This window comes from Triticum aestivum, chromosome 6B (assembly GCF_018294505.1).
Source record: "Triticum aestivum cultivar Chinese Spring chromosome 6B, IWGSC CS RefSeq v2.1, whole genome shotgun sequence".
Lineage (NCBI taxonomy): Eukaryota > Viridiplantae > Streptophyta > Magnoliopsida > Poales > Poaceae > Triticum > Triticum aestivum.
The window spans coordinates 516,809,163-516,821,933 of NC_057810.1; the positions used below are offsets into that span (position 1 = coordinate 516,809,163).

Genomic DNA, 12,771 nt, shown 5'->3' on the forward strand with positions numbered 1-12,771 from the left:
CACGAAACCCTATTTTCTCAAACTTAAATCATGTACATGTTATTTTGACTGTCCATCGGTGATTACGTCTCCTGCGCCGGCTCTTCTTCATCCAACACATCGCGAGCTTCTCGATCCCTAGAGAAATCCCTCCAAGAACTCAACACCACCATGCGCCTGGCCCCACGGTGGGTGCTAACTGTCATGGAATTGTCACAGCAGATGTCCTAGTGTGAGTACTTAGTCGTGAGGCCAACGCATCTATGTGGTAGCTTGAGAGGGGTTGATCGGGACGAGAGACGCAAGGTGGATGACAAGGATTTAGACAGCTTCGGGCCCCGGGAAACACCATCCGGTAATAGCCCTACATGCTGTTTGTGGCTAGGTCTCATTATGCTCATGAGGGAGACGTCATATCTCCAGCTCTCTTCTAGTTGGGTCTAGCCCTAGAGATTGTTTCTTGCCTCTCCCTCTTGGGATGCCCTGCCCCTCCTTATATAAGTTGAAGGGGCGGGTTACATGACTAGTCCTAGTAGGACTAGGATTACTCTATTACAAGTGGAGTCCTAGTCTTGCTTCTTTTGTAAGGGAATATTCCTTATGCTTTCCTCTTAAGCCGGCCCACCATAACATGAGCCGGCCTTCTGGGCCTTGGGCCTAGTCCTCTATATGACCCGCCATCGGGGCCATTGGGTGAGTCGCCAGGCTCGTGAGTTCGTCAGACCAGTGAGTCGCCAAGTGTCAGCCGGGTCTCTGGTGAGCCGCCAAGTCCAGCCAGGTCATATTTCCAGCCAGGTCATACCGCGGGGTATATCCCCGACAAGTACTTTTAGCCCCTTCCTTACCGGAATTGGCCTCGGACTCCGATGTAGTGGGATTAGCCACTTGCAACAGACCGGTAGAAGTTTTCAACCCCTCAAGGAGATCTTTAAACAAGGACTTGACCTCGGCCGTCATAGACGTCGTATGTGAAGCCATAGATTAATTTAAGTCATCTCGGGTAATCGAAGTCAACTCCACGGCCTTGGGAACTTCCTCATCCCAACCCCCGTTGCCAACCATACTCTTCGGGTGGTGAAACCCTTAATAAAGAGACGAGGCTCTATTACCAATTGAAAGGATCGATATGGTTGACTAGAGGGGGTGAATAGGCAACTACCATTTTTTATCTTTTCTTAACAAATTAGGCTTAGCAACAAATAGGTTGTCTAGATATGCAACTAGGTGATCAACCTATATGATGCAAGCAATAACAACACCACAAGCAAGCAAGATAAACAATATAAGTAAAGCTTGCACAAGTAAAGATGAGAAATAATCATAAGTGGAGTCGGGGGAGACGAGGATGTGTTACCGAAGTTCCTTCCCTTTGAGAGGAAGTGCGTCTCCGTTGGAGCGGTGTGGAGGCACAATGCTCCCCAAGAAGCTACTAGGGCCACCGTATTCTCCTCACGCCCTAACATAATGCGAGATGCTAGCGGTGTCCTTGAAGGCGACAAACAGAACTTTACAAACAAGGTTGGGGCTCTCCCCACAACCGAATTGGAGGCTCCCAACAACACCATGAAGTTTCACCACAATGGAATTTGGCTCCGAGATGACCTCAACCGTCTAGGGTGCTCAAACACCCAAGAGTAACAAGACCCACAAGGGATCAGTGGGGGAATCAAATTTCTCTTGGTGGAAAGTGTAGATCTAGGCCTTCTCACGCAATCCCTAAAGAATCAACAGGTTTGATTGGCTAGGGAGAGAGATCAGGCGAAAATGAGCTTGTGAGCAACAATGAAGCTTAGGGGTGGAAGAGGTAAGTCAATTTGGGGAAGACGACTCCTTTATATAGTGGGGGATGAAATCCAACCATTATGCACTCACAACCTGTGCACAAGCGGTAGTACCACTCAGGAGAGCGGTCCTTCCGCTGGCACGGAAGATTCAGCCTCTGCGTTCAAATGAGCATGCCAGGGAGGCGGTAGTTCCGCCGGAGCGGTACTACCGCTCCCACCAGCGGTAGTTCCGCTTGGTAATGAACAACAGCTGGAACCCACGGTAGTAGAGGAAGACAAAGCGGTAGTGCTGCCCTGGGCGATACTACCGTTAGCCACTGCCGCCCTACTTCCGCTCGTGGTATATAGATTTCCAGAAGGCACAAACACAAGTGATACTTTGTGCGGTAGAGGATCGCGGTAGTTCCGCTGGAGCGATACTACCGCGTCGCAGAGTGGCAGTTCCGCTTAGCTTCAGTATGCTCAGTAAACCCGCGGTAGTGGGGGGCAGTTAGGGCCGCAGTACCGCTGGAGTGGTACTACCGCGCTGAACTGCCGCTCAATTACCGCGAGTTTACAGAACACACAAAACAAGCGGAAGTAAGGGTAGCACTGTTCCGCTGAGCAGAGCGGTACTGCTGCTGAGGTTGATCTGAAAAGCTCAAGCACAAGGAAGGACAAGCTCAGTTATCGGGAAAGATCGAGGGTGCAAAGAGATAGTGTACATGTTGATTCCACACAAACCTTTTCGAAGAGGACCCCTCTTAATTGTACGGTGTTCCTGCGACTCAAATCCACCGAAAATGAAATGAAGAAAAAACATCATCTTCACAATAGTTACGCGGGGCACGAATCTTCTTGTGCCATATGATAGATTATCTAAAATGTTCAATGCACACGATTAGTCCGGAAAAACATTATTATCAATCACCAAAACCACTAAGAGAGAAATATACCCTAACAGTCTAACACCATGCCCTACTCTACCTTGTTGGTGATCGGACCAACACTCTAAGGGAGCGCAGCTAGCCGCCGAATATGGGCACGAGGAACCAAACGAGCTCCGTTTAAAGATGAGTTTTACGTTTCATGTAATAATATGGATTTGAGGTGTCCGGTCGTAGAATCAAATATTTAATGCATGACCGGTCACTGTCTGCTGATGCCGGTGGGTGCGTCCACGAGTGTTTGAGAGGTCGAATTTGCCAGTCTGGATGTAGATGCTCTAACCCGCACCCAAACACGACGGGTGGCATGGTGAGAAATTTTTTTACGCCAATTGTCATCAGCTTTACAATGGATGGTTCAGATCGTTTACGACCTCTGGATAGAACGTGGGCCTACATGCAGCGGCACTGCCCCTCCAACAAAAAGGATAACGTTCTTCCCCAATCCTCCCCCGCCCCCGTCCGGCACCTCTCTCGCTTCTTCCTCCGGCCCATGCGACGGCACTGACATCTTTGCCCGCCTGACCTTTCGATGGCCGCCGCCGCCACCGCCGCCGCCGCGACCGGCACACTTCTTCCCCACGCACTATTAAATCACCGCTCGCCTCCGCCGCCGCAGCTCCTCGCGCTGTCCTCCTCCTTCCGCCGCCTCTCCTTATCCACCTCCCATCGCCGGAACACCCATTTAGTCGCCCACGCAGACGCCGGCGCCGCAGAGCCGGAGCCCGCGACCGAGCCTGCTCCTGAGGGCGAGCCTGTCGCTGCCTCTGCTGACTCCGAGGAGGGGGAGGCGGAGGGGGCTGTCGCATTGGCGGAGGAAGAGGAGGAGCCGGCGCCGAGGCCCAAGCCGATTAAGTTCGGTGAGATCATCGGGGTAAGCATCACTTCCCCATACATTGCCTCTTCGGTTTGTAGAAATGCAAGCCGCAAGTCAAGTTTGGCGAAATTGTTGGCGGTGGAGAAATGCAGGTAGCGAAGCAGCCAGTAGGCCATGGAGGGGTACCATTTCTTAGCTTAATATACAAAATTGTAATCTCGATATGAATAGTTTTGAGTTTTCTGTTGAGTTGCTAGAAGCGTAGTCTCTTGAGCACCATCGCATTAGGTTGTACTAACATATATTGTGAATTTAGCAACGAAAAGGATAACTGTTTTTTCTCGCTTAGGGTTCAGATAGGAGAAGATATGGCTTGCTAAATAAGTTTCATGATTGCATTAGCATGGGTGGATGGAATTTGGTGGTTCCTTGGGTTTCTGTATACTTATACTTGTTACATTCAAGACCATTTTGGTCTTTTGGAGCGCTTGACGTGTGATATACTATTCCCTGAATTATTTGGTACCATAGATTCTGAACAAGCAGTTCATCGAGGAGGCTGAGAAGGTGAAAGTGCTTCCGGATTTGAAGCCCGGTGACATTATCGAGCTTAGAATGGTGAGACTGTTCGCTACTCTTGAATGTGGTTTTATATTCTTATTTGGGGGTTATTGATGTCCTAAGCAATGTTGTTGCAGCAACGTCCAAACAAGAGGAGATTGTCTCTCTTTAAGGGTATAATCATTGCAAAGCACAAATCTGGTGTTCACACCACGATCCGCGTCAGGAGGATTATTGCCGGTGTTGGAGTTGAAATTACATTCCCCATGTAAGTTGAGTTTACTTAATTTACCGAGTTTTTCAATTTAATGTGGATACCATCACATGTATCAAATAGTGACAGTGAGTTTTGTATTGAATCTATATTGCAAAACATTTATGTGTATCTTTTGTTCGCTTTAACTACAAGAAATTTGGACTATGCACATGTCTTTCTACGGCATACTAACCTTAGTCAATCAACATGTGTATATGAAACTTTTGAGGTCGTTGGCCTTCACATACTTGCTCTCAGGTACTTTAGCTTTTCTAATGTCCACCTTAAAATTGGTTGAATTGCTATTTATATCAATTTTACAATGAACTGAGCGCCGAAGATGCTTTTGTCATGATTAATAACTCATGATCTGTTTGGTCTAAGATACTAGTGCGTAGGTTAATTTGGAATTTCCCTTTGAATGTTTGAAAGGTGTGAAACATTATTGCTCAAAATGCATTACTTACGTCTGTTCGGAAGAGGCAAATTTACAAAACCAGTTAACTGACGCAACTTGGAATTTTCTATGAAGGATTGGACAGCTATCAAGTAGGAGTTGAATCATTCAATTAATCGCCGATATAGTCCTTTCGTACTTAAACAGCTCATTGCGGAATTCTGTTTGGCTTTGGATTAATCGCCGATACAGTGTTTGGCTTTTGCTGACATTGTTGCATTATCATGAATGTGAAACTTTGGATTAAGCAAGTACCTTTTCCGTTACACTTATTCTACTCACTACTCAGATAGGGTTATCCAACTTCAAATGCTCTCATTTCTGCAAATAAAATAGAAGAATCTATTTGCAATATGATTCACTTTGCATATTGCTGCTGTTGAAAGTGTTTATTTGCACGCATCTTTTCGTGGTAACGTGAAAACAGCTGGCCCATCGTCTCATGTGTAAAAACTGAAATCATATGGGCAGTGGCCCTTTATTTGTGCTAAATATCATGTTTTGCTTTTCGTGCACCCGGAAATAGAAATGCTTGAAGACCAAACACTGTCCAGACTCTGCTACTGCTCAGAATCCCTGCAACAAAATTGATACTTACTGAGCCTATACATTCCATTGCAGATACTCACCAAGGATCAAGGAGATCAAAGTAATCAGACACAAGAAGGTGAGGAGGGCAAAGTTGTACTACCTGAAGTACAAGCTTCCCCGTTTCTCAACCTTCAAGTGAGATTAGACACGCAGCTTCTCACACTAGCATGTCGATTTCTCCTTGGCAAACGAGTTTCCACAATCTTATTCAGATCTGTGCATCCACTGTAATGATCTCTGAACCTCGAGCCGCATAATCTTACATCTTTTTTTCGATTGGCATATATTTCGTCTTGTGGGGGAGGAGTGTACTTGTGAGTGTATAAAATTCCTACCAGCGCTCCGGTATGAATATGATGATGTTTATTGCGCCCTTTCCTTGCTCCCAGCTACCCACCAGAGTCCCAACTGTTTTTTTTTTTGAAAGGCACCAGAGTCCCAACTGTTGGTTAACAGTACGTAACGCTGCTGTTATGAAAGAAGAACAGTGGTTACGAAATAGTAGGTCTGGGCTCTTATGTACTCCTATATAATGAAGAAGGGTTGAAGTTTTCTGCAGTACCGCTGGTTGGTTTGATGGTGAGTCATGTCGTATCAATTTTCTCTCCAGCTTAGGAAACTTGCACCTAGGGGTTAGACGACATTGGGTGTCTATGTGCCCGTGGCATTGCTGCCCTGGAAACTCACATTGCTTGCTCACTCCAGAAACACAATAAAGTTTCACTCAGCTAGATATATGTATGGCATGGAGGTTTCATGCTATTGCTATGCTAGGTGTAGTTTTTATATTTATTTTTTGCTGGACCATCTATGATTTTCATACTGGAATCTGGAGGGTTGAGCCTACTTGGTAGCAGCATCCAGGACCAAGTTTTAAGTTAGGGAAAGTTTAGCTCTTAAGCTAAGGCAAAGATTAGCTCTTGTTTCATTAAAGCAAGCAATAACTGGGTCCTACGTTGCTGATTTTCTCGTGTCTTATCGCTAACGGCGAAAATGATTGAAAACCTCGTCAGCTACTACTAGCAATTTTTGTTGGGTAGGGCGCCTACCGTGAGTACAATAAGAGCAACAAATACTGCGATTATTTGTCGAGAAGAGTACCGAACGAAAGGGCAAATTATTATAATCAGACAAGAATATCCTTCGGATCCCCTTTTTGTACTTCTTAATTAATGTGCAATGTAGGAGTATAATCACTACGGCCTTTTACGTTTTCTCAGTGGGCAAAGGCAAGTGGCAACATGATCTCACTGTCTCTCTTACGCTCGAATTTTTCTGGTGATTTATTACATCAAACATGTAAGAGAAATGTACTACTACAGTATATAGATTTGCTTGAGAGAGCAAGCAATTCATCGCCAGTGCATTTGGGTAAAAAAAGGTGCTCCCAAAACATGATAAAAAATCACCTGCCAAGTGGCCTTGACAAGAACACACGGAATAAAGTAGTAGCATATAAATCACCAACCACCAAAAAAAAAAGATTAGATAAAGGAATAGTGCTGTTCACTCGCGGAAAAAAAGGGGGGAGAGGAAAACGCAAACTGCCAGCCACGGGCCCAAGAAGTGAGTGCTGCCCCGTCAATGTCGCCGGGAAGCCAAGAAAGGCAAAGCGAACCCATTCATTTCTGTCTTTCTTCCTCCCCTCCACCCTCCCTCCTTCCTCATTTCTCCCCCGAATCGCTGCTCGTCGTTGATTTTCGCCTCGGCCGGGCTCCTGCCGTCCTCGACAGAAAGGTTGGGACGATCCTCCTCTGAACCAGCAGAAACCACCTCCTCCTATGTCTCTTCCAATGCAGACGATTCACGAGTGCCGTGGTTCCTTCCCCGTTTCTCTCATCAGGTTCAGGTGTCGCAATGGTGGGAGGAGCGCTGATCTCGGTCTACCCGGACGACCTCACCTTCCTCTGTAAGTTGTTCTTGAGATTTTCTCCGCATTCTGCAAAATAAAAAACCCTCCGTGGTTTTCTCTACGTTGGTTGAACTGAATTCTTGTGCGTAGTCGAGCTGGACAAGCCGTGCTACTGCAATCTCAAGGTGGTGAACAACAGCGAGCACCATGTCGCCTTCAAGGTTCGTGCCATTTCCATTCCACGGCGCAGGACGGACTCTGGTTTTCCGCTGTGCGTCTCGGTGAAGCTCTTGAAGAAGATCGAGGTTCAGGTTTGATCAGAATATGTTCATTTGCATTCAGGTCAAGACGACGTCTCCGAGGAAGTACTTCGTCCGGCCGAACGCCAGCGTCGTCCAGCCGTGGGATTCTTGCACGATAACAAGTAAGCATGCATGCATAGATACATACATGCTCCAGGATTCTTTATTTGGTTCTGATGTGTGCGCATCTGCCTTCTTGTTTTGGGTTATAGTTACCCTACAGTCGCAGAAAGAGTACCCTCCAGATATGCAATCCAAGGATAAATTCTTGATTCAGAGCACCAGGGTGGCTGCCAGCACCGACATGGACGAAATCCCCCCTGACACAGTGAGCACTAATAAAACTCATAATCACTGGTTTCTATGATCTAGCGGCGCATTGTCCTTAGAATGAAATTATTGGCATTCCACCAACTATATCTCACCTTTATATGTATCCCTCAGTTCAACAAGGAGGCTGATAAGGTGATTGAGGAAATGAAGCTCAAGGTTGTCTACACATTGCCCAGTGGAAGCTCAGACGACTCTGGTGTCACATCTTCAGCAAATAGGAGCTTCAAGCAGGGTGGCGACGATCTCTCGGTGAGATTGGCTAGCTCTATCATCTAAGTAGGAGACATATGTTGGATCTGCTAATAAAAATTTATTACAAAGGCTAACTGTATTTCACATGTTTATGCTTTACCTTGCAGATGCTGAAGAATGCAAGCATTGAAGAGGTAACGCGCTCTATCCAAACAGAAATTTCACATGTTTATTTAGAAACCTGACCAAAAAAACTGCTAGCAAAGACATTTCCCCTGATGGAGAAAGAATTATTCTACCATTTAGACTTGACAGGCTTGAAGTCTCTACCAAACTCTGTAATATTGCGCTGCGCACTTCCAAAAAATATACATTAGGTTCATCTTAGGATCTTTTTGCAGTACGTTTTTGCACTGAGGTAGTTGCTATAGTCTTGCAAATACTATTTCTCTCTTAGATTCTTAAATGCAGAAGCAAATACACACTACATTTTCTTATATAAAATTGTGAAAAGAGCAAATATGGAAGCAGGACAATGTTCAAGCATCATTAAATCATTGTTGAAATCAACATAAAGTTGATCGAGCGTGAGAAAAGGTACCTATACTTCCAGGCCGGTGTCATGATTGAGGTAGGAAGGGATGCCCAGAAGCCCACGAGCATGTTGCCCTATGTACATAGTTAATTGTGCAATGGGACCAGAATTTGGAATTTTTTACCCACTTTTGTTCATCTGGACCAGAGTATCTTCCTTTATCCTGATTGACATATTCCAACTCAAACTTTTTTCCAAAAATCATGATTCTAAAGTGTGCCCTGGATGAGATATGCTCACTATGCAGCAATTAACTTTTATGATCAAGCTGTTACTAATAAAAAAACATATTATGCGAACCTTTTGTCCTTTTTACTCAGTAAATTGTTCCTTTCCTTTTATCCAGATCCAGACAATACAGCGTCTGAAGGACGAAAGGGATAACAATCTTCAGCAAAATCAGCAAATGCAACGTGAACTGGTGCTGTATATTGACATTTTCACGCTCCATGTCGTTTCTACTCACTGTTTTAGTTCAGTTCAGATCCTAGTTTGACTAATCATATTAACATCAGGATTTTGATGCTTTTGCTTGCTTCTCACTGTTTGAATCCATAATTAAATATGTAAAAGGCAGATAATGATGAATGTTATGTTATAAAAAAGTATTACTTTTGAGCAAATGCAAAAGAATATGTTGGTCCTTGATGAGTAACAAGTTTTTTGTTTTGCAATGTGTCATTAATCACATTTTATTTTTATAAATATAAAAATTTGGCCTGATTACCATTTTTCCCTTGCCGTAAATCTTTGTGGATGTTTTAGCAAAAACAAAGTCAAAGCATATATTATTTTGTCCTTTGTCCTACTAGATCATTTATTTATCGAGAGGACACAGACTAAGAGCTGGACCTTGGGAATGGAAAACCAAATCACTATGGCGTTAGCTCAATTTTGGAGTGAAACTAGATTGCCAAAGGGTAGTGGGCCAGTTAAATCAGACTTGATACTATGGATATGCCATGGTGTCTACTGTTTCGTTCTTTTTCTGCCAGCAGTTAATATGGTCGCTTTAGACGCTGATATAACAGAAAATGAACAGAAATGTGAGGTGCCACCTGCCAATCATGCTAAGTTTATTTCCATATTTTTATTACTTTTGACTCTAAAATGTAGATTGGCGGTTGATATCGAAGTACTAAACCTAGGTTAACTTCTGCATGAAATGCTGATTGCCTACATATACATCCTCGCTTATATTGGATTTATCCCTAAATATAAAAAAATTAACATTTCAGGACATGCTGAGGAGGCGTAGAAGCCGCAAAGGCGATGCTGGTTTCTCTTTGACCTTTGCTGCTTTTGCTGGGATCATAGGTCTCCTGGTTGGGCTCTTGATGAGCCTCATCTTCTCTTCCCCACCAGCGACTGCTTAGATGCCAAGATTGAAGCCTAGAGTAACAGTATTCAGCTCAGTTTCCAGATGCTTGGAGAGAAAGATTAAAAGTTATATTACTCTAGTCTCAACTATCATTCTTTGTTCTTTGCATTGTAGGTATACATGCCTTATCACAACGGGCTTGCAATGTTTAGCCCGTGTTTGCTTCGTCTTCCATTTTGTATTTATATTCCTCTACTGTGTATTTTTCTGTATAATTAGTTTGGCATATATCAGGAAGACAAATGTATGCATTCACCTATTAGAAATGTAAAGGCTGAAAAGGAAGTATGTGTTATCAATCCTAGTGACCCTGTTTCAAAATGTAGGACGTATTTTGTTCGTAGACTTTGATCAATAGTGTGTAATTTGTTTTATACAAAAATTGATAGAAATTCGTGTTCAAAACATTTTTTCTTATATTTTCCAAGTCATAACAATTACAGAATATAATATACAAAATTTACGGTCAAAATACGAACTTAGAAAACCAAAATATGCCACATATCTCTGAATTGGGGGAGTAGCTTTAAGAAACATGTTTGAAAATCTAATGAACTAGCTGACGCATGGACCATTCTTATGTTTAGAGCCTCATTTATTTAGTGGATTATAAAACATGGGAATAGGAAAAACTTAGGACTTTAATATCATGAGATGGAAAACACAAAATATGCAACTAAAGTTGCTTGATCACACCACAAGAACAATGCACAAATTACTTTGAAGAATTAGGTGTTCGCTATAGTTGTTATAGAAACATAGAAATGCTTCCATGAGATTGTACTCGTTCAAAAAATTCTTTTGAATTACATGCAAACTAGTTTATAGGAAAACTGAAAGACCCTAAAAATACATTCCTCTAAATTTCCTATTCAACAAAGAAACGCTTGGTTATTATTATGCTCATGACGGTATTAGATTGCAGTTGGCTCCTCTAAAATAAGGGCTTGCAAAAAGGTCTCGATTGCACTTCTCGAGCTAGAGTTTGCTTTTGAGAAGATTTCTTGCCTTTTCTTCTTTCAAATTTCTATTTCTAAGTCATGTGAGAAATAATAATTTCTATGTCGACCAATTTGCACATCATGAAGCATGCATGTGTTTATTTAGAGTGATCTAAAAGATCTTATATTACTTTACAGAGGGAGTACATGACTGTCGTCCTAGAAATAAAAGTGTGGATTAGAGATAATCTTTTTCCTTTTGTAGAATAGGAAGTGCATAGGCATAATGCCCCCATACTGAGTACTGCCTGGTACTCCCAAGTCCGGAAACATCTCCCTATAAGTCGTGATCTATCATGTCACAAAATTTTAAATTTCAACCCAACTCACATACTATAACGCAAAAAGTATAGATATAGCTATAAATAGAAACTGAATTGACTTTTTTTTCTTCTGTGAATTCGCCCACTAACATTAATGGCATTATTCTACCTTTTTTTTTTCTCTCAAGAGTTTTGATTTAGAATGGTGACATAATCAATGCCCTAGGCGGAATTATAGGGAATCCCAACCCCAACCATGTCTGTTTGGATTTATTAGCCCTCCTTGTATTTTGGGTTAAACTTTGACATTCAATTGAATTACCAAAAAATAATTTATATACCACAAAAATAGTATCATTGAAAACTTATGTTTAATATGAATGAATCCAATAAGCTTTATGCCATACAATTTATATTTTGTTTGTCAAATTTATGATCAAACTTGAGCGCAAAATACAAAGGGACATTAAACTCGAGCGGAGGTGTATGCTCAACGTAATAGCATTTTGTTTCCAGAGTCCATGCTCCACGTAATAGCAGGCCGCAAGCTTTACCAGTGGGCTTGCAGCCCATGGCGCATGCCCCCCGGGGCGAACGAACGATCCCCAGGGAAGCCCACAGGCCCCGTGAGGCACCCCAGTAGAAACGGCCTTTTTCTCAAAAAGAAAAAGAGAGAGCAGAAACGGCCTTCTTCTTCTTATAAAAAGAAAAGAAAACAGAGACGGCCTAAACGGAGCTCAATCCATGACTTCTTCGCGAGGACGGCCGCCCCGCGGCGCGTCGGCGGCGCAAACAGCAAACCCCTCTCATCACCTTAAAAAAGGAAAAAGGAAAAAAAAAGCAAGCCACTCTCACCGTGCGTCCTGCCACCACCGCCGCCCGCGTTCCACTTCCAGTGCTCTACCGCCACGCCAGGCACGGCAAATTAGGCGGGCTCTGTTTCCACGCGCGCATGTGTCCGTCGACGGGCCTCGTCGTCTCATCGTCGGGACAGTTCCTAGTGGGATCGCTTGAATGCGTGCTTTCGGACCCGTACAGCACCGGAGCTCGCGGCATCCGCACGCCGCCGGAGCGAAAAGAGGCCTCGTCGGTTTTCAGATCGCCAGCATGATCCCCAGGGCGCGGGAGCAGAGCTCGCCGATCCCGAACCTCCATCGGAAACCTCCGGGGAGCCTCCGTCTCGGTGCGCCGTATCCAGCGCGCCATGCCACCATGCTCCAGGACGAAAGCGAACGTGCCGACACCACGTCCACGCACTGCCGCGTTACTCTGTGCCTGCGACGATCGCGATGCGCTATCCGTGCGACCATGCCTTGTTTAATGTGCTCGGCATGCGCGCCGCACGCACCGGTCACCGGTGTGTCGGCCGGTGGCATGGAAAAAGGCCTCCCCATGCCCTGGAGAGCGGAGATCGGCCTGCCTACACCGCAGCGATCGATCGCACTCGCACCTAGGCATCCGCCGCATGTGCGTCGCCATAT

The 12,771-nt window shown here is 44.3% G+C and overlaps 2 protein-coding genes and 1 long non-coding RNA gene across 3 annotated transcripts; 2 read left to right on the top strand and 1 right to left on the bottom strand.

Moving 5' to 3' along the window:
• Window positions 1-3,122: 3,122 nt before the first annotated feature.
• LOC123137753 (50S ribosomal protein L19, chloroplastic) lies at window positions 3,123-5,655 on the top strand. Its single transcript, XM_044557599.1, has 4 exons — window positions 3,123-3,563; window positions 4,038-4,124; window positions 4,205-4,335; window positions 5,402-5,655. Exons 1-4 carry the CDS (start codon window positions 3,222-3,224, stop codon window positions 5,508-5,510), a joined length of 669 nt encoding a protein of 222 aa, XP_044413534.1. The 5' UTR covers window positions 3,123-3,221; the 3' UTR covers window positions 5,511-5,655.
• Window positions 5,656-6,923: 1,268 nt separating this feature from the next.
• LOC123137754 (vesicle-associated protein 2-1) lies at window positions 6,924-10,325 on the top strand. The gene is made up of 9 exons (XM_044557600.1): window positions 6,924-7,108; window positions 7,215-7,280; window positions 7,374-7,444; window positions 7,566-7,647; window positions 7,738-7,853; window positions 7,970-8,107; window positions 8,218-8,244; window positions 8,992-9,066; window positions 9,884-10,325. Exons 2-9 carry the CDS (start codon window positions 7,229-7,231, stop codon window positions 10,019-10,021), a joined length of 699 nt encoding a protein of 232 aa, XP_044413535.1. The 5' UTR covers window positions 6,924-7,108; window positions 7,215-7,228; the 3' UTR covers window positions 10,022-10,325.
• Window positions 7,258-9,890, bottom strand: LOC123137755 (uncharacterized). The gene is made up of 3 exons (XR_006468486.1): window positions 8,211-9,890; window positions 7,951-8,130; window positions 7,258-7,845 (listed from the first exon to the last, which is right to left on the bottom strand). It is a non-coding gene; the product is annotated as an uncharacterized lncRNA (long non-coding RNA).
• Window positions 10,326-12,771: the final 2,446 nt, after the last annotated feature.